At 38.0% G+C, this 22,138-nt stretch overlaps 1 protein-coding gene across 1 annotated transcript in view; it reads left to right on the top strand.

The window, feature by feature from the left end:
• Window positions 1-2,311: 2,311 nt before the first annotated feature.
• Window positions 2,312-22,138, top strand: part of LOC124037766 (cytosolic carboxypeptidase 6-like) — a 489,347-nt gene continuing 469,520 nt past the window's right edge. The window contains exons 1-2 of the mRNA XM_046352789.1: window positions 2,312-2,391; window positions 3,665-3,787. Coding sequence (XP_046208745.1) covers window positions 2,349-2,391; window positions 3,665-3,787 — 166 coding nt within the window. The 5' untranslated portion in view covers window positions 2,312-2,348. The remainder of the gene's footprint in view (window positions 2,392-3,664; window positions 3,788-22,138) is intronic.

Raw genomic sequence — 22,138 nt, 5'->3', positions numbered from 1 at the left:
CTTACCCAGAAAGACTCACAGCTGTAATCTATGCCAAAGGTGATTCTAACATGTATTGACTCAGGGGTGTGATTACTTATGTAAATGAGATATTTCTGTATTACATTTTCAATCAATTTGAAAAAATTAAACATGTTTTCACTTTGTCATTATGGTGTATTTTGTGCAGATGAGTGATAGAAAAAAATATTGAATCAATTTTGAATTCAGGCAGTAACTGTTGGTGTGTAGCTTCAAACACACCAAGAGCAAAATAGTACGCAGCAGCGTCTAGATATTTGTGCAAAAAAAGTTCAACATTCACCTTCTGATACCATTTCTGTCAAGCAGTCTACGCATACAGTTTGACGCATACGTTCAATAAATCCAATGTGTGCACCACTCCGAACGCACTGCAACTTCCTCTGCAACGCAATGCTGCATGGCAAACGTAGCATTTCATTGGATATGAATGTAATTCTGGTTTACCAAAATGCAATGACGCTGTCGGTGTGATCGAAACGTAAGTCATGGGGTATGAATACTTTCTGAAGGCACTGTATATGCATAAGCACGAATTTTAATAATGTCCACTGAAAATGTTACAAAAACACATGGAATTGCCCGTCCACAATACATTCAACGAAACATGTAGGTCTACAAATGGAACAACACAGACAAGAAGCGTTTAAAATATAATACATTATTTTGTTTCTTGTCTCAAAGTAATTTCATTGAACATCAGTCCAAAAATAAATCCAGCACCATGGAGCCCATTAATTGGCTAGAGTTAAGGGATGACATACCATGAAGGACAGTTATTACATTTTCAATTTTAAGGAAATATTGCACAGCAGTTCTTTATCATTAAGAAATAATCATGCCATCCTAGCTGTTCAGATGCCTGTAGCTTGCCATTAAATATGATCACAGGGAGAAAAATCATTGTCCTATTCCCAGCCTTATTCAGTTTCTCCTGTTACACAAAGCTTATAACCTGAAAAGTAACAACAGAAATTCTATATGTCTCTTGCTCTGGAGTCATATGGCCATTCATTTGATGCAGCTAATACTACTACTACTAATAATAGATTGGATTTATATAGTGCTTTTCTACCAACTGAGTTACTCAAAGCGCTTTACATAATAGCGGGAAACTCACCTCTTCCACCACACATGTGTAGCACCACCCTGTGTGATGTACAGCAACCATTTTGTGCCAGAACGCTCACCACACATCAGCTATCAGGTGAAGAGGTGAGGAGTTATATATGCCAATTAGGAATGAGGGGGATGATTAGGTGGCCATTATGGACTGGGGCCAGGTTGGAAATTTAGCCATGACACAGGGGTTAACACCCCTACTCTTACGATAAGTGCCATGGGATCAGCTGTGGCCGTAATAATGGAAAGAGAATAGGGTCAGGCTTGATTGGCTTGATGACATATGCTCCAATTGTCTAGAAATCCTCATGCTTTAATAAATCAGTGGATAATTTAGAATCACAGCCAACAGTGAGTGAGAGATATTGCATTTCATGCTACATGTTTAGGCTCTGAAGCCTACCATGTCCTCTATGTTAGCTAAAAAGAGGAGAGAGGACCATACATCGTTCGTTTAGATTTACGAAATAGGCCTACTTCCACTGCCAGATATTATATATATATATATATATATATATATATATATATATATATATATATATATATATATATATATATATATTTCTTGGACCCCCATTTCCACTGTCCAAACAAATGGAATAAACCATAGAGATCCTATTAAATTACTAGAGAGGCTATGTCATAAACTCTCAGTTTCAAAATGGGGTGAAATGGCAATTTCATTGGAATAACGAACACAATTCCATTGCAGTAGTAATTCATTAAATTATTCAGTGACAGTCAAAATAACTCCTCAATATGCATATTCATGAGGCTAGCATAGTATCGCACTCTACATTGAATACAGATGGTTGACATCAACACCCCTCATCGAATATTCAAAATATTATTCAAATAACGAAATATCCACTAATTCAAATATCCACCAATCCAAAGAGATGAATAGGTGTCGGTCATGGCTAGAAGGTATTCAGCTTTGTCAAATTAAAGTCCGTTTTGACTTTTCGTAGCAGGTTAGGATAATTAGCGTAGCAGGTTAGGAGAAATAGGTTAAGGTTAGGAAAAGGGTTAGGGTTCGCTGAAATGCAAAAAATATCACATTTGGACGTTAATTTGACAAAAACGGAATTAGTTCTAGCAATGACCTTTTACTGTATGTCAAACCAAACCTCCTCCTCCCTTAGCCACACGCTATGTTGCCGTGGCAACACTCACAGCGTCATGCGCTGGTGTGTTGTGCAAAAATGGAAAGGAAGATGGAGGAGAACGTGAGAGACGTCGACACCGGTGTGTAAATACAGTAGCGCTATCTAGATACCTCCACAGTACCTATATGAGAGTGCATAGCAGGTAGCTGCACATTTAGTTAGTGCATGAGTCTGGACTGCTGCATCACTCACCTAGACCGACGCATCATCGTTTGTGAACATCAACATCTCGCTAGCTTGTCAGCTAGCTAACCTTCTAGTTACTGTAGCTAGCTAACTAACGTTAACGTTCCTAGTTTAGCTACATGAGATACATAATACTAGCTAGTGTCATCAATATTAAAATGTTCAGCAAATTGAACTGTTTGCCGTGAACATTCTGCCTGGACGGGTTAGCTACTTGCCATTCAGTTTATGCTGTTTTGCTATGAGTTTAGCTAACAGCTAACTTTAGCAAGCTAGCTCTGGTCCAGGGCGTCGTTCCGCTGTACTCAACAAACGACGTCCAGGACCAGCGTTAGCAAATACTTGATGTCTGTTGCAGCAACTGGCAGTAGGAGGAAGTAGTGGCAGGAAGTAGTGGCTACCTATGTCTATTCCCTCTGTATCTAGCTATGGTAATAGCATGGCAGTGGGTACACATCATTGTCCGGGTTTTAATTAGTCTACAATTACAATATTTGACTTCATAGAGTTAAATCCGAATCCACATCATATGTAACATCCATGGCTACCTAGGCTGTACTGTAATTAAATGCAACACTAGCAGTGCGACTTGATTTATAAAGTGAGATTATTATCTATTATTAATGTATTAAAGGACAGTATGTTCACTTCAAATGGCATAGGCTATTTAACCTCCTGCTTTAGCACCTGTCAACAAACAGGGCCAAGCACTTGTAAGACCTGACTATAGGCCTAGCTGTTTATTGTTGTGAGGTTTAAGCTAGTAACATTCCATTTGTTTGCAATAGTGAAATGTCTGAAGTTACCAAAATAAAATAATTTATCACACCTTTTTGTTGCTTTGAGGTTTTTATTTTGTTCTAATTCATGTAGATATATTTCTGCAAGGATACTTCATTTAAGGCTTTGCCAACAGTATGCCTTATTTACTATGCATACTATGCATATTTACTATGCATAAGGCAGGCATGGACCAATGGTCCCTTTTTAAACCTCAGCTAGCCACATTCGATGCATGAAGAAACTTTGTCATATCTACTTCTGATTCAATTTAATATAAGCCTTAATATAATATTTAGCCCATGTGATAATTTAAGAATAGCGGGGTGTTTAATAGAGCTTAGTTCAGATGAAGTGGTTTGACAAGTGATATGTGGTTTTCCTAGGCAGTGAAGCTGGAAGAGAGGAAGCCTTAGTGGGCAATGTGAACAAGCTGATGGTTACTCCAACAGGATACACAGGAGTTTCACGGAAAAGCCACCTTGTCTTTGATGCTTGCTTCGAGAGTGGTAAGTACAAACTGAATGAGGTCTAATGTCAGAATTGACTACAGTGACATTTGATACATTTGTACTTAATATTTGTAAATATATACACAGACGAGGCTTACGCTTATTAGGCTAATTTTGAATTGTATTTTACCTAGCTTAATTAGTTATAGGCTATGTAAATCTACTTTGGATCACAAAACAATCCAGTGTTATCAAGCTATTATACAACAGGTGGGTCTAATCCTGAATGCTAAATTGGTTAAAAATGCATTCCAGCCAGTGTCTGTTCCACAAGTTAACACCGGCTAAATCCACGAAGACATTATTGTCGGTCCCTCAATTTAAAAAAGGCAGTATATGGCAAAGAGATGGTGGCATTTAGGATATAGTAAATCATGTATATAATGTAGGCTATGCTTGCTCATACAAGGCAGGTTAACAGGTTGTTCATTACCAGATACCATATTTCTGGCTATTGTACTACATTTTCAGCTACAATTTTTTCTTGTTTACTAATATACAAGAAGACCCACACAAACACAAAAAGGTAGTTTTTTAGTGCGATCCTCTCTGTCTGATCCTCCTTTACAGATCTCATATACTTTAGTTACAAAAGTATTTTTTTCTTTGTTTCTGTGATTTGAATTGCATCATATCAAAGCAATGAAATTATATTAAATATTGCCTTTATGTTCTCAATTATTAATACAAGCAGAATTATTCTATACATCAATTAGGCCTAAATCATCTCTTTGATTGTGGCTTTTAATGGTTAATCATATATAAAAAAGGGTAACAAAAAAATTCAAAGGCTCTATGTGAGACACTGCTCTTTTAGCTTGTCCATCTTCCTGGTTGAAGACTGTAATTAAACAAGTTAATATGTTCCAGAATGCTTTGTAAATGGCTTTTGTTTAGCACTTTTCAACCAAATGAATGACACCGCAATGAACATAAAGTGCTTTCCCCTGTGACAAGGTCAAGTGGGCAGCAAAGAGAGCGGCTTTGGGCTGGAGTGACAGTGAGTCAGTGGGCCTGTGGAACATTCACAATATCATTCTCTGCTGGGAGATTAGGTTCAGGGTCTTCAACAGATGATACACAGTTTTCATATTCTTGACAGGCAACCAATTTTTGGCTGTGCAAAGATGAGATGTTTAACTTGTGTTTCTATTCTGTTTGGTTCAGCTGTCAGAGGATAGACTTTTTAAGTTGATACATTTTTTTGTTTGTAATTTGGATAGAGTTCGAAACTTCTTGAGATGATTCTCTGTGTTTTTCTCCCAGACGTCAAACTGAGAAAAACAGGCAATTATAGGTTTATAAGATACACCTTTTTAAGGTAAGCTTAAACAACCAAATGGGACTGTCAATCAAATTAAATTCACACGAGAGCGGTATAACTACAATATAATATATATTATTGTCCGTCACACCATCGCACCACATACAGGTGAGAGGTTTGTCAGTTAAGAGATAAACAAAGAGCTTCTAAGGATCGCGGGAGCCATGAGGATTAAAGGATATGTCTTAAACGGAGTGTTACGCTAGATCCAGAGTTATGAATGAGGATAAAAACAGCTATGCATGTGGGCTGTCAAGGGGAGTGAATAGAGGAGAGGGTAGATAAACATATGTTTTAGTAGGTTGATATGAATAAATAATCAGGAGACTTTTTTTATTTTATTTCTACGTTTCCCTATTTTCCCAGATGACATGCTCAGAGTCCCTCAGACATTGATTAATGGGCGTTAAGCTCCCAGACGGAGATCAGCTAACACATATGACATTACCCAGATGTCTCTAGGTCTGAAAATTCTCCTGAATGATTTATGGAATTGATATTAATCTATTTCCAGTAAATGCATTACCAAAGTTGGAAACGGAGAGGAATTGATGTTACTGCGCTAATGTCATATTAATGTCCTGTTGCTATTTCAATGAAGCAACACAGCTAGGCTAAATGTTTTTAACCACTTGTAAGCCAACAGGACTGAATTAGTCATTTGTCACATCAGTGGTCATACTGTATGTTGTCTACAGTGTATCTGTCAATCCGTTTTTTTTTAGGGCTTAGCCCTCACTCTGTAAATAATTGGGGTTTGATTTGTTGGTGGAATTGAGAAACAAGGAGGACTGTTCATAATACATCCATTTGGCCTTGCATACCTTGAGTAGCAACACACATTCAACGTCAATGTGTTTACGTTGAAGAAGAACGCCTTTCATATTACCACGGTGTAAGCTTATTTCAAACATGTCTGGTGTTTGTCATACTTACTAAGAGGATTCAAGATCAAGATCTATTGTTAATGTAGTGCTTAAATTGTCCCTATAGGCTGTGTTTATACAGGCAGTCTGATATTTTGACCATAACTGGTGTTTTGACCAATCAGATCAGATCTTTTGCCAATAATTGGGCAAAATATCAGAATTAGGCTGTCTGTGTAAATGCAGCCTTAGAGGACATCCATATCTAGACAGTATCACATGGTAAAATAACTACCATCCATATTCCATCCAGTCACAGTGATATCTGTGAATGTCTCACATTTCCAATTCATGCATATGTCAGGCCTGTATGATACGACACTGACAGGAAGAAAATTAGAGTACCCTCATAGAGGCTATTGTATGGATCACATGCATACGTCCTCCTCCAAGCTTTTTTGTAATGGACTTTCATGCCAGTAAAAGTCAATTTTACTCTCCTCAAACATAATGTATTGCCTGAAACATGGGAATTCAAGCACACATATTTTTTTGAATTTATGCAGAGATATCACTCAGCGAGTTTCATGCTGCCAATATTGCTGCTTTTTTTTAGGACAGCTGTCAGCATGTTGCATACATTTTAGAAACTAGAGATTTTATTAGATTTTAGTATCCCTGGTAATAAATTCTAATTGGTTTATTAAAACAGACTATGGCAATGTAAGCTGTTTACTAAAGGTATAAAACACCTAATTTACATTTAGATGAGAGATTCAGTTTCTTGTCAACCATATGCAGATTAGGTCAGTGGTATATCTTTTCATAGGCATTGCAGCCCACAGGTCTGAGTCACACTAAAATGCTTCAGCAGTCCTCCATTTGCTTTTTAAGATAATACAAGAAAATGACCTCCATTATGCGGACTTTGATAGTACAGAAACATAATGACTATTTCCTCAAGGAGTCATTAAAACCATATTGATGGTCCTGTAGATATAGAGGTATGAGAAACAATATGCACATTCCAGAGACTCCTTTATGCTAATTGAGTTTTAATAGTTCTAATTATCTCTTTAGCTCCTCAATTTCATTTTTGTTACGGATGTTTATTAATCAATGGGTTTTTATTTAGAGAAAGGAACATATTTGTATCTATAATTACGTCGACCTTTATCATTAGTTATACAATGTTTACATGGAGAAATGAAATGTTTATGTCTCTTTGACAGTTCTTTTCTATCAATGTCAAACAGAATTATGGCATTGCTTTAATGTGAAAGTGTGATTAGTGCTTGAAACAGAATTCTTTACATTGGGAATATTAGTCACCAATCAGCAATTATATGTGCTCGCATTGCCATTAGTGTTACAAAGAAGCAGGAATAATCTAACAGTCAAATTAAAAATAAATATTCTATTCAGTAAATACTTTTCTAGAAAACAACCTGTGCATCCATCTGTGCACATTCAAGATGTAGCTAAAACATCCTGTAGCCTATATGTTTTTGAAAATCTTTCCTCTATATCAACTAATTCCAACATCTTTGTCGTTCAGCAAACTTTGTATTTTGGTAAAGAGATTTTTGGTAAACAGTTATTTCCCCTTGTTTCGTGCACTGGTTTGTTGTAGACCTATTGTAAGTAACGGCTGTTTTTATGAACTATTATTCCTCTTTCCGTTGGTACAGTCATGTTAGTTAAGGTAATTAGTAATAGGTCAGGTTAAGAGAAAGACAGAGGCAGGGACATTGTGATGGTATGCCAGAGTATAGGGTGAAAGTCTGTCACCGGTCTGGAAGAAAAAGTGATTTATCAGGACTAAACAGATGCTCTGTTCATAGTCCTGGATGTGCTAGTGAGTGTTTTTGTATTTGCTATGCATATAACTTGAGTCCACCACTGTATCCTCTGCTGTAGGAAGCCATTTCCCTTCACACTTCATCAACCGTCTTACCTGCATGCGTCTGCGTTCTCGTTCACCATTTTTATGGAATATCAGGCTGATGCACCCCATCACATTTGGGCTCTTGCCAAATCCTGTGCAGATGGGCAACCTTACTTGCTAGTGTTGTTTTTCCTGCTGAGATAACACTGAATGTAGGAAGGGGCGACAAGGGTTTCCTTCCAAAAGATGTAATGTTCTGTACCGGAATGTTTATTCAAGTTTGGCATTTTGTGTTTCTAGAAAATAAAAGAGAGCCGCACACTCTAAGAGCTCAGATGCAAAAATGTAATACCAACGTTTCGACAAGCTGTCTTCATCAGGGTATAATCACAAACACTACGGGATGACTCGTTTATATAGTGTCAAAAGACACAGGTGTCTGTAATCATGGCCAAGAGTGGCCTAATATCATTGGTTAATAATCAAATATTAAAATGTCATACAAAGAACAGCATACAAACAACAAATGGATAGCATACGATCATAGATTAGTTTAACTACACAAGTTTACAAACAATTACAATGGCAAAGTCACAATAGTCACAAGAATGGCTTCAGAGCATCTGAGCTCCTAGTGTGTGCGGCTCTCTTTTATTTTCAAGATTCTTCCCCCTCTAGCCAGCACCTCGTCTTAATAGGTGTGCTTTTCTTTTTCTTCTAGATCATTTTGTGTTTCTAACCATTTGTGATGGAAATGTTTTATCCAAACTTGGAAAGTGAATCTAATTCATGCAAGTTTTACATGACTATAGGGTAACAGATTAAATGTTTATTATTGTGTACTGCTGACTGCTAAATTACATCAAAGAATGACAAAATAAGACCAAATGATTGTGTACAAGTAGTTTTTTAAATGGAAGTTCTGTTCTTTATGATACAGATACCTCTGAAAGACCTACTAAATCTGTTGAAGTAGTCTACGAGGAGTAAGTAGCATGGTATAACTCAGTACAATCCCAACTTTTTGTTCACAAATATTTTCTTAAGAATAACAAGAGTTGAAATATGTATTTATATAGACCAAAGAATTAGCTATTACACCATGTAAAAGAACAACCTCTTAATACATTTTTTTCCTCCATATAATGCACTAAACTGGATTGCTTTTTCTATGTATTGTCCAACAAGTGTTTAAAGCCCTGATTGTTTCATTCTAACATTACATTATTCAAATATGTAATGTAAATCTACAAACATCTTTTTGTTGAATTTTATGCCGCTGTATTATGCTCCAGGGCTAATTTCATCAGCATTTTGGCATGTTTTTCTAGATTCAGAACATAAAACAGGATTTATAAAGGAAACATGATCCTTTATGTCTAGCACAGCAAATACTTTAATAGTTTAAGCATATATTGCAGAACAATGATCAACATATGTTTTCTGAATATTTACCCCACAAAAAAAATCTTAAGGGGGTTTAGCAACTAGTAACAGAGTTGACAAGCCACTGACGGAGTTGAAAACATACTCAAAACAGACATATTCTTGTCTCTAAAAACAAGTTCTGTACCAACATTTGTAAAATGCGAAAAAATTATTTATTTACATTTCCCCAACAAAAACATAACAATTCTATCAGATCTTTCAGCACAAATTGCATATTTTCCTTCTTTATTCAAGTGTTATACTACATAGCAATTTTGTCTAAAATCTAATTAAAATTTTGTGATATCGAATTACGATCTCGTCTCTTTGCTGCAACTCCCCAACGGGCTCGGGAGAGGCGAAGTTCGAGTCATGCGTCCTCCGAGACATGACGCGCCAAACCGCGCTTCTTAACACCCGCCCGCTTAACCCGGAAGCTAGTTGCACCAATGTGTCGGAGGAAACACCATTGAACTGACGACCGAAGTCAGCCTGCAGGCGTCCAGCCAGCCACAAGGAGCCGCTAGAGCCAAGTAAAGCCCCTCCGGCCAAACCCTCCCCTAACCCAGATGACGCTCTGCCAATTGTGCACTGCCCTATGGGACTCCCGGTCACGGCCTGTAGTGACACAGGCTGGGATCGAACCCGTGTCTGTAGCGACGCCTCAAGCATTGCGATGCAGTTCCTTAGACCGCTGCCCCACTCGGGAGGCCCCAAAAGGAAGACATTTGAACCAAAATTAATATCCTATCTTTATAAGGAAGATGGAGTTGACCGGTTATGGTTGTGACCATGGTAATATCAATAACTTTTGTTTGAATCTATAACAATGTTACAACTTTGAGTGGTCTTGTTTCACTACATGTAGTCAGGAGATGAAGAAGGGGTTCTCATGCTATACTGTCCTGCAAAGGCAAAAAGCAGTAACAACGTTTTCTGATAAATCTGTCTTCAAAGTATTTTTCTGTTTAGACAGACAGCAATTTCTGATACTTCATGATAAATTCTGATCCACTGGCTTGTTCCTGTGTCAGGAAACTAAGTACCACATGAATCAGATAATATTGTTGTCCAAATGTGTACTTACTGCGTTTTGCCTTTGTAGGGCAGTATAGCTGACCCTGCTCATTTTTTTATTAAAGTAGAAGTTTACCTAAAATCAAATATTTTCCAAAGGGATTCCAAACATTGAAACTAGTTAGGTGGAGTTTGCCTTCTCCCCCTCTCTCCCTGCCGTCTAGAACTGGAAAGCTGCAAAATTGTGTCACGTGACATGTCTTATGCACTACTAGCTCTGCTCTGTTGTCAGTCAAAGAGCGATTGAGAAATCTGCAATTGTGGACTAATTCTTTGTATTATTGAAAGTGTACAGTCGAATTAGCTATTTAAAAAAAAATCAAAAGTACTACCGGTTTTGAGTCAGGAAATGTGTACTTTTCCACCTAAAACTATTGTGATTATTTCATATTATTATTTTATGTGTCCGATTGCAACAACAGAAGAAAAAGGTAACAGCTGTGCATGTGCACTCTCGTGGAGGAATCCCTTTACGTAAAAACTGAACGTAAGGCTCTTATTCACAATCATAGATGCACATTTGTTTTGGTTGGGAATCAAACAAGGTAGCCTAGCATTACAGATTAGTTATACAATGTAAACCACAACCTACAGGGAGGTGGGGGTTACAAATACACAATAGAGCAGACTACAGGCAACCAAATAGGCCTAACCGAGGTGGTTCCTGGGGCCATGTATTTCATGCAAGGCTATACAGTTGTTAAAAGCATGAAATGTTGTCATGCAAATAAACCATGGCTAGTCAACACATCCGACATAGGAGATTATGATTATGAAAAAAGCGAGTAGACCCGATCCTAAGTAATTAAAATGCAACAACATCTTTAATTTTTATTCTACCTATTCTGCAATGTAATATGACACAATTGCTGTATAATACAATGTAAGGTGACACAATTACTGTCTTTCTCCTCAACATATGCTAACTGGTAGAGCACCTAGGCTACAACACAATAAGATCAATTCGAACTGTAGTGATTAGAGTACATACCTCTGCACAGCTTGCTTTGACGCTATCTCATCTCAAAAGTACCTCTGTGTTTTGGCACGGCACAAGATCCAGACCATGGGAATACAGAACATACAGCTGTGTTTTTGAGTTTTCTTTTGTGATGTGTTCACATAATTTCCGATTGTATGTCTCTTTCACAGTCATCGTCAATGAAGTGCTTACTACACACATGTAGATTTGCAAGTTTGGCTGTAGGAGGGTTTACATCGTATTTCCTGTTATTTATCGCTACTAGCCATATTCTGCGTCTTTCAACAGTAAAATGTTGTGCCTTCTTCCCTAGATTTATTATATAAAGTGCAGCCAGGGACCCGAACACCAGCTTGCTCTTGCTGCCATCGTTTTGGATTTCCACTTTTCAGAACTAACTTTAGGCTACCTGTGATAAATCTTTCAACTTTTGCGCAAGCTCCTTCGCTCCAAATAAGGGCATACAGTATACAATGCCTTCAGAAAGTATTCATACTCCTTGACTTATTCCAAATTTTGTAGTGTACCAGCCTGAATTTAAAATGTATTAAATATATTTATTTCTTTCACCCGTCTGCACAAAATACCCCATAATGACAAAGTGAAAACATGTTTTTAGAAATGTTTGCAAATTTATTGAAAATAAAATACAGCAATATCTCATTTACCTAAGTATTCACACCCCTGAGTCAATATTTTATAGAAGCACCTTTGGCAGCAATTACAGATGTATGTCTTTCTGGGTAAGTCTCTAAGAGCTTTCCACTCCTGGATTGTGCAACATTCTTCAAGCTCTGTCAAATGTGTTGTTGATCATTGCTAGACAACAATTTCCAGGTCTTGCCATAGATCTTCAAGTAGATTTAAGATTGAACTGTAACTCGGCCACTCATGAACATTCACTGTCTTCTTGGTAAGCAACTCCAGTGTAGATTTGGCCTTTTAATGTCCTGCTGAAAGTTGAGTTCATCTCACAGTGTCTGGTAGAAAGAAGACTGAACCAGGTTTTCCTCTAGGATGTTGCCTGTGCATAGCCCCATTCTGTTTCTTTTTTTATCCTGAAAAACTCCCCAGTCCTTAAAGATTACAAGCATACCCATAACATGATGCAGACACCAATATGTGTGAAAATATGGAGTGGTACTCAGTAATGTGTTTTATTGGATTTACCCCAAACACTTTGTATTCAGGACAAAATGTTAATTGCTTTGCCACAGTATTACTTAATTGCCTTGTTGCTGTAACTGCACTATGCTTAAAAGGGATATTCAATGTCTGCTTTTTTTTACCCATCTATCAATAGGTGACCTTCTTTGCGAGGCATTGGAAACCTCTCTGGTCTTTGTGGTTGAATATAATGTTTGAAATTCACTGCTCGACTGGGGGACCTTACAGATAATTGTATGTGTAGGGTACAGAGATGAGGTAGTCATTCAAATATCATGTCAAACACAATTATTGCAAACAGAGTGACTCCATGCAAATTATTATGTGACTTGTTAAGCAAATATTTAACTGCTGAACTTATTTAGGCTGCCACAACAAAGGGGTTGAATACTTATTGAATCAAGCCATTTCAGCTTTACATTCTTATGAATTTGTAAACATTTCTAATAACATAATTCCACTTTGACATTATGGGCTATTGTGTGTAAGCCAGTGACACAAAATCTACATTTAATCTATTTTAAATTCACGTTGTAACACAACAACATGTTGAAAACGTCAGGGGGTGTGAATATATTCTGAAGGCACTGTATACTTATGTTTATTCTTGATGATTAAATTATTTCCAAGGGAAAATATTGTGTAATTGTGTATCTGCCAATGACATTATAGAATGTATGGAACCTCTTAAACATTTAATGGATTTGCTCCTTGGATTTTAAATCTTGCACAGTAATGATAATAGATGAAAAAATATTTTCTCAATCGACGAACAAAATAAAACTGTATAAAATGGGTTTATGGGATTCTGCAGAGAGATTACTAATGAAGATAAATACTATGGAAAATTCCTTCACTGTTCAGTGCTTTTTTTCTGAGCCGTGTACAGAATCTGTCTTGCCTTATCTTCTCTCAGAAGTGTGCATGTTGCAATTGCAGGGCCCATCTACAGGACGAGTGATTACAGTCAGAGCCAAAGCAACATTTTGAGGGGAAGGAACTAAACAGGAACCAAATGAATGCTGGGGGAAAATGCAGTCACTCTTGTCAGGAGATATTTATATACTCCAGAGTACCCATGAATCAAGAGTAGGGTCTTCATTGATTAAAGAACAGGGAAACGTTTCAATAATCAGGACAGTTACATAGCACAAGTGGCTTGGAGAGGGCTGAGCTACTGTGCCACTTCTAATGTTGTTGGTTTTATTCCAAGACTAAAAGGTGATTAAAATATAACATAGGGGAAGGCAGTTGGCAAAACGTGTGTTTTTCTGCTGAAATGGAAAGACTGAACATAAAAGGGAAATATTTAGTTTTTAAACAGCTAAGGGATGGGGCTGGAGAAAAGTAATCACTCTCAAATTCATGGACAGAGCAAAGGATTCAAGTACTGACCTTCCATGTTATCAAAGTTATAGTTTTAACGATGTTTTTTTTTGTGTGTGAATATTACCCCGTTTTCTCCCCAATTTCGTGGTGTCCAATTGTTTTAGTAGCTACTATCTTGTCTCATCGCTGATGGGGTATGACAGTTGAACTAATCTCATGAGGCATCAGTAAATTGTATTCTACAAGAATTAGTGGGTATACAGTGCCTTCAGAAAGTATTCACAACCCTTGACTTTTTCCACATTTTGTTGTTACAAAGTGAATTTAAAATGGATTGAATTGTCTTTTTTTGGTCAACAATCTACACAAAATTGGACGACAAATTCTAGCATTTCCAAAAAATGTATGGAAAATAAAACACTAATATATTTTAATTTGATAAGTATTCAACCCCCGGAGTCAATACATGTTGGAAAAACCTTTGGCAGAGATTACAGATTACCTTTCTGGGAAAGTCTTTAGGATCTTTGCACACCTGGATTGTACTATTAAAAATTATTCAAGCTCTGTAAAACTCTTGCCAGACAGCCATTTTCAAGTAGATTTAAGTCAAAACTGTAACTACGGCACTTAGGTTAATTCAATGTTGTCTTGGTAAACAACTCCGAGGTATTTTTGGCCTTGTGTTTTAGGTAAATGTCTGTTGGAAAGCTGAACCAGGTTTTTCTCTAAGATTTTGCCTGTGCTTAGCTCTATTCTGTTTCTTTTCATCCTAAAACACTAGTCTTTGCTCATGACAAGCATACCCATAACATGATGCAGCCACCACCATGCTTGAAAATATGAAGAGTGGTACTCAGTGATGTGTTGTGTTGGATTTTCCCCAAACATAATGCTTTGTATTCATGACAAAAAGTACATTTCTTTTCCACATTTTTTGCAGTATTACTTTAGTGCCTTATTGCAAACAGGATAAATCATTTGGAATATTTATATTCTGTACAGGCATCATTCTTTTCACTCTGTCATTTATGTTAGTATTGTGGAGTAACTACAATGTTGTTGATCCATATTCAGTTATCTGCTGCACAGCCATTAAACTCTGTAACTGTTTTAAAATCACCATTGGTCTCATGTTGAAATCCCTGAGCGGTTTCCTTCCTCTCCGGGAATTGAGGTTGGAAGTGCGCCTGGGTGCATTGATACACCATCCAAAGTGTAATTAATAATTGCACCATGCTCAAAGGGACATGCAATGTCTGCTTTTTTTTACCCATCTACCAATAGGTGCCCTTCTATGCGAACCATTGGAAAACCTCCCTGATCTTTGTGGTTGAATCTGTGCTTGAAAGTCACTACTCGACTGTGGGGAACAGCAATGGGGTAGTCATTTAGCAATCATGGTTAACACTATTATTGCACACAGAGTGGTGAATACATGTCATTTATGTGACTTGTTAAGCACATTTTTACTCCTGAACTTATTTAGCCTTGCCATAACAAAAGGGTTGAATAATTATTGACTCAAGACATTTCAGCTTTTTGTCAAGGCTCAGGGTAAGATGCAGACAGTTTCGAAGTAACACAAGTTCATTACAAAAACAGGGTGGCAGGCAAACGGCAGGTCAAGGGCAGGCAGAGGTCAGTAGTCCAGAGCAGAGTCCGAAAGGTAGAGCACGACAGACAGGCTCAGGGTCAAGGCAGGCAGAATGGTCAAAAACCGGGAAAGCTAGAAAACAGGAACTAGAGACAGACAGAAGCATGGGGAAAACCCTGGTAGGCTTGACGGAACAAATCGAACTGGCAACAAACACAGAGAACACAGGTATAAGTACATTGGGGATAATGGGGGAGATGGGTGACACCTGGGGTGGAGACAAGCACAAAGACAGGTGAAACAGATTAGGGTGTGCACTTTTCATTTTTAATATATATAAAAAACATAATTCTACTTTGACATTATGGGTTATTGTGTGTAGATCAGTGACACAATCTTAATTTTGTCCATTTTAAATTCATACTGTTACACAACAACATTAGGAAAAAGTCAAGTTCTGTGAATACTTTCTGAAGGCACTGTGTATATAAATAATTGAAAAGTCTAAAAATATATGTAGGACTCATAATCACTTGATTTGTGATTAGATTGGTACATAAATATAATTTAATTGAGGATATACATCATTAAGACTAGTTTTTCAACCACTCCACACATTTCTTGTTAACAAACTATAGTTTTGGCAAGCCGGTTAGGACTTTGTGCATGACACGTTATTTGTCCAACAATTGTTTACAGACATATTATTTCACATATAATTCCCTGTTTCACAATTCCAGTGGGTCAGAAGTTAACATACACTAAGTTGACTGTGCCTTTAAACAGCTTGGAGAATTCCAGAAAATGATGTCATGGCTTTAGAAGCTTCTGATAGGCTAATTTACATAATTTGAGTCAATTGGAGGTGTACATGTGGATGTATTTCAAGGCCGACCTTCAAACTCAGTGCCTCTTCTTATTTTCCCTCTTTACATCATGGGAAAATCAAAAGAAATAAGCCAAGAACTCAGAAAAAAAATTGTAGACCTCCACAAGTCTGGTTCATCCTTAGGAGCAATTTCCAAACGGCTGAAGGTACCACGTTCAACTGTACAAACAATAGTATTCTAGTATAAACACCATGGGGACCATGCAGCCGTGGAGGAGATGCGTTCTGTCTCCTAGAGATGAATGTACTTTGGTGCGAAAAGTGCAAATCAATCCCAGAACAACAGCAAAGGACCTTGTGAAGATGCTGGAGGAAACAGGTACAAAAGTATCCATATCCACAGTAAAAACGAGTCGTATATCCTGAAAGGCTGCTCAGCAAGGAAGAAGCCACTGCTACAAATCTGCCATAAAACAGCCGGACTACGGTTTGCAACTGCACATGGGGACAAAGATGGTACTTTTTAGAGAAATGTCCTCTGGTCTGATGAAACAAAAATAGAACTGTTTGGCCATAATGACCATCGTTATATTTGGAGGGAAAAAAGGGGATGCTTGCAAGCTGAAGAACACCATCCCTACCGTGAAGCACAGGGGTGGCAGCATCATGTTGTGGGGGGTGCTTTGCTGCAGGAGGGACTGGTGCACTTAACAAAATAGATGGCATCATGAGGGTGGAAAATTATGCGGATATATTGAAGCAACATCTCAAGACATCAGTCAGGAAGTTAAAGCTTGGTCGCAAATGGGTCTTCCAAATGGACAATGACCCCAAGCATACTTCCAAAGTTGTGGAAAAATGGCTTAAGGACAACAAAGTCAAGGTATTGGAGTGGCCATCAGAAAGCCCTGACCTCAATCCTATAGAACATTTGTGGGCAGAACTGAAAAAGCGTGTGCGAGCAAGGAGGCCTACAAACCTGACGCAGTTACACCAGCTCTGTCAGGAGGAATGGGCCAAAATTCCCCCAACTTATTCTGGGAAGCTTGTGCAAGGCTCCTTGAAACGTTTGACCCAAGTTAAACAATTTAAAGGCAATGCTACCAAATACTAATTGAGTGTATGTAAACTTCTTACCCACTGGGAATGTGCTAAAAGAAATAAAAGCTTAAGTAAATAATTCTCTCTACTATTATTCTGACATTTCACATCCTTAAAATAAAGTGATGATCCTAACTGACAGGATTAAATGAAAAACTGAATTTAAATGTACTTGGCTAAGGTGTATGTAAACTTCCGACTTCAACTGTATTTCTGATATTTATCGTTGGATAACGTGTGTAATTTTAGAAGTAATCTCTTTTCACAGTCACATGCAAGCCATTCCACATTGGCTATACTTAGGATCCATGTTTATAACTTTTATATAAGCTTCTGTGACTTGAACTAAGTGATGGGTTTTCAAGCAGAAGATTTTGCCATGCAGTAACACATATGACTCTGATGTATTGAGAGCATCTCTGGCTTCTCCGTCTCCCTTACTTGTCCTTGGGACTGGAGCGGCTTCACTTCCCAACACACTAAATGGGTTTTTCACTTTTTCCTTTTTTGTGTTTTTTCTCCTTTTAAGTCAGGAGGAGAATATGGAGAAACGTTTTGGCCTGTCAAGTGAGCGTCGGCTGGACTATTCCTTTTGATTTATTATATTTATCACCCATATGTAACTGTAATAGTTCATTTTGTATTATTATTTTATTTATTTATTTATATTTATTTATATATGTCCATTGCCTGCTTTCTCTTTCTCTTTCCCGTGGACTCTATTCTCAATTGTATTTCCTTATATGTCCCATTTGATACCTAGTGTGTGTGGTGTCGTTATATAGGCACAACCCTGAAGGAAACATCCCAAGACTAAGGTGCCACGCTTAAGGAGGCACATAGCTTTGTAGCTCTTGAGATATGGGCAGCCCATTGCACTTAACCAAGGGTCACAGCGACACTTAATTTTGCACAGGTGGGTCATTCCACAAAATGGGAGCATTTTGCATCCCTTTGATATTTTAAGTAGTTATTATGCACCAATATTGAATTTGAAAAGCCTGTTATATCATATTAAATTAAGTGAACTTTAATATAGAATAGAATTCAATGTATCAGTTTTGTATTCTTTACTTGCTCTATTTTCTCGTTGCTTGTTTGAGCAGAGCAAACTTTCCTTCAAGAGTCATCTAGTGTCATGATATTTGCAAACTACAGTAGTCTCAGTTATCATATGTGTCTTTGCCATGACACTGAGCGAGGCAGGGGAGGTGATATCAGGGTTGTGAAAAAGCAGAGCAAATGAAACAGGCGATAATCCTGTCTGACATTCCTCGCCTGCTGCACTCGGTTTCATCTAATCAGAGAGGGAACACATGGCCCAGTTTGCTGTGGTTTCAGGCACTTCTCCTAGCAGAAGTAGTACAAACATCTTCAATACTTTGAAAGTTAATTGTTGATTGCTGAGATACATAGACATATTGAGCTGGCATCTCTTGTTCTCAAAATGTCACAAAATGCTAGTCATCACACAAAAGTTTTGTAAGATTTGTAGGATAAATGTTGAAACAAAATATTCCTATTGCTGGCAACTTTGCCCACTACATGGTGGAGCTTTAGCGATAGGAAGAAAAGGTGTTATGGAGTTAATTTATGCATATGATTTTGTAATGCAACAGTTGTGTACTTTAATGTCACTAATGTTTTGTTCATGTAGCCTAGTTAAATCGTCTAACATTAGGTTAATGTTGGCTTGCTTCCCTATAGTGTCGACATGTGTTTGTGTGCACATACATCTGTCTTTGTTGTGTGTTTGGCTGTGATCAATCATGTATTCGTTCTCTCTTAAATATCCAGAGATGGAGGTATGGGGATTGTGGGCCTCTGAGTCATAGTCCACAGGGTCCAAGCCATGCTTATCCATCTCTCAGCGATATAATATGTTGCAAGTGAAAATGAAGGCTACACACTTGAATTGCAGATTTGGTGTGTGAGCGCAGGGCTCCAATGATGTAATTAATTTCCAAGCAATCCTGATGCCATAAAAACAGTTTCAAGGTAGACATGTCATTTTTCATCTGAGGCAAGAGGATGCAGTTTGTGAAAATGGCAAGGATTTGTAACATTTTACCAGTTCATGTTTTTTAAGCTGCCTCGGTTATTTTTCTGATTTATTTATAATTCCTTCCTGAGATGAGCTTCATTCATGTGTCAGGTTTTGTTTGATTTTACAAATTCATGCACAGAATATGTTTGCAATGCGAAGTGCAAAATATAGACTGGAGAGGAATTTTGATAGAATACATGAGATTTTGATACTGACAGCTGTCTTGCACTTTTCAGAGTAAACAACATTAAAATGCACACCACATATTTTCCAGGAGCTCTTGCTAGGGAGGTTTAACAAGATCTCATATTGAATGTAAGTTTGTATCCCCTTTTGAAATAATCAAGTTGAAGATGCATAGACACTTCGGAATAGAAGATAGATAGAATCTTCAGCCAAGTACAACTGCTTTCACTGGTTTTCATTTGTTTGATGACCAGTTGCTTCAGGGTAGGTAGAGATTTGACAGAGCTTCCTACCAGGGTAATGACTTTAGATTGTTTCTGTCTTCCCTCTGCCAAACACTGCACATAATGTGCAGGCAGGGATCCGACAGATTAGGAGAGAAGTGAAGCTATTAAACAATCATATTCTCAAAGGCTAGGCTATAATTCAATGTCTGCCTCTACAATATTCATTGATGGGGCAACCACCTATGAATGTCATCTTGGTAGAAATGGTATTTAAGCACTTTTGAACGATTCTTTCCTGATTCATTTTGGCACATGAGGATAGTAGATGTAGGCCTAATCAAGATTCAGTTGAAATCAGAGGAGGCTGGTGGGAGGAGTTATAGGAGGACAGGATCATTGTAATGGCTGGAATAGATTATATGGAAACCACTCATTCCATCCATCCTCTGTAGTAAATATATCATGACAGACATCTTTCTTTCAAAAGCAAGCCTGGCCCTTCACACATGGTCCACATGTGGTCCTTCCTTCTGTAGCTCAGTTGGTAGAGCATGGCGCTTGTAATGCCAGGGTAGTGGGTTCGATCCCCGGGACCACCCATACGTAGAATGTATGCACACATGACTGTAAGTCGCTTTGGATAAAAGCGTCTGCTAAATGGCATATATTATTATTATTATATTATTATTATTATTATTATTATACATACATACAGTGCCTTGTAAAAGTATTCACCCCCCCCTTGGCTTTTTTCCTATTTTGTTGCATTTCAACCTGTCATTTAAATCGTTTTTTTTTATTTTTAGATTTCATGTAATGGACATACACAAAATAGTCCAAATTGGTGACGTGAAAGGAAAAAAAGAACATTATACAAAATAATAAAATAAAAAACGGAAAAGTGGTGCGTGCATATGTATTCACCCCCTTTGCTATGAAGCCCCTAAATAAGATCTGGTACAGCCAATTACCTTCAGAAGTCACATAATTAGTTAAATAAAGTCCACCTGTGTGCAATCTAAGTGTCACATGATCTGTCACATGATCTCAGCATATATACACCTGTTCTGAAAGGCCCCAGAGTCTGCAACACCACTAAGCAAGGGGCACCACCAAGCAAGTGGCACTATGAAGACCAAGGTGCTGTCCAAACAGGTGAGGGACAAAGTTGTGGAGAAGTACAGATCAGGGTTGGGTTATAAAAAAATATCTGAAACTTTGAACATCCCACAGAGCACCATTAAATCAATTATTAAAAAATTGAAAGAATATGGCACCACAACAAAACTGCCAAGAGAGGGCCGCCCACCAAAACTCACAGACCAGGCAATGAGGGCATTGATCAGAGAGGCAACAAAGAGACCAAAGATAACCCTGAAGGAGCTGCAAAGCTCCACAGCGGAGGTTGGAGTATCTGTCCATAGAACCGCTTTAAGCCATACACTCCACAGAGCTGGGCTTTACGTAAGAGTGGTCAGAAAAAAATAAGCAAACATGTTCGGTGTTCGCCAAAAAGCATGTGGGAGACTCCCCAAACATATGGAAGAAGGTACTTTGGTCAGATGAGACTAAAATGTAGCTTTTTGGCCATCAAGGATAATGTTATGTCTGGTGCAAACCCAACCCCTCTCATCACCTCGAGAACACCATCCCCATCATGCTGTGGGGATGTTTTTCATTGACTGGGAAACTGGTCAGAATTGAAGGAATGATGTATGGGGCTAAATACAGGGACATTCTTGAGGGAAATCTGTTTCAGTCTTCCAGAGATTTGAGACTGGGACAGAGGTTCACCTTCCAGCAGGACAATGACCCTAAGCATAGTGCTGAAGCAACACTCGAGTTTAAGGGGAAACATTTAAATGTCTTGGAATGGCCTAGTCCTCAATCCAATTGATAATCTGTGGTACGACTTAAAGATTGCTGTACACCAGCGGAACCCATCCAACTTGAAGGAGCTGGAGCTGTTTTGCCTTGAAGAATCGGCAAAAATCCCAGTGACTAGATGTGCCAAGCTTATAGAGACATACCCCAAGAAACTGGCAGCTTTAATTGCTCCAAAAGGTGGCTCTACAAAGTATTGACTTTGAGGGGTGAATAGTTATGCACGCTCAAGTTTTCATTTTTTTTTGTCTTATGTCTTGTTTGTTTCACAATAAAAAAATATATTGCATCTTCAAAGTGGTAGGCATGTTGTTTAAATTAAATGATACAAACCCCCCCAAAATCAAATTTAATTCCAGGTTGTAAGGCAGCAAAATAAGGAAAATACCAAGGGGAATGAATACTTTTGCAAGCCA

Source organism: Oncorhynchus gorbuscha, linkage group LG06 (genome assembly GCF_021184085.1).
Source record: "Oncorhynchus gorbuscha isolate QuinsamMale2020 ecotype Even-year linkage group LG06, OgorEven_v1.0, whole genome shotgun sequence".
In the NCBI taxonomy this organism is placed as follows: domain Eukaryota; kingdom Metazoa; phylum Chordata; class Actinopteri; order Salmoniformes; family Salmonidae; genus Oncorhynchus; species Oncorhynchus gorbuscha.
The sequence above is the reverse complement of the archived record's forward strand: the minus strand, read 5'-3'. Positions and strand labels throughout refer to the sequence as shown.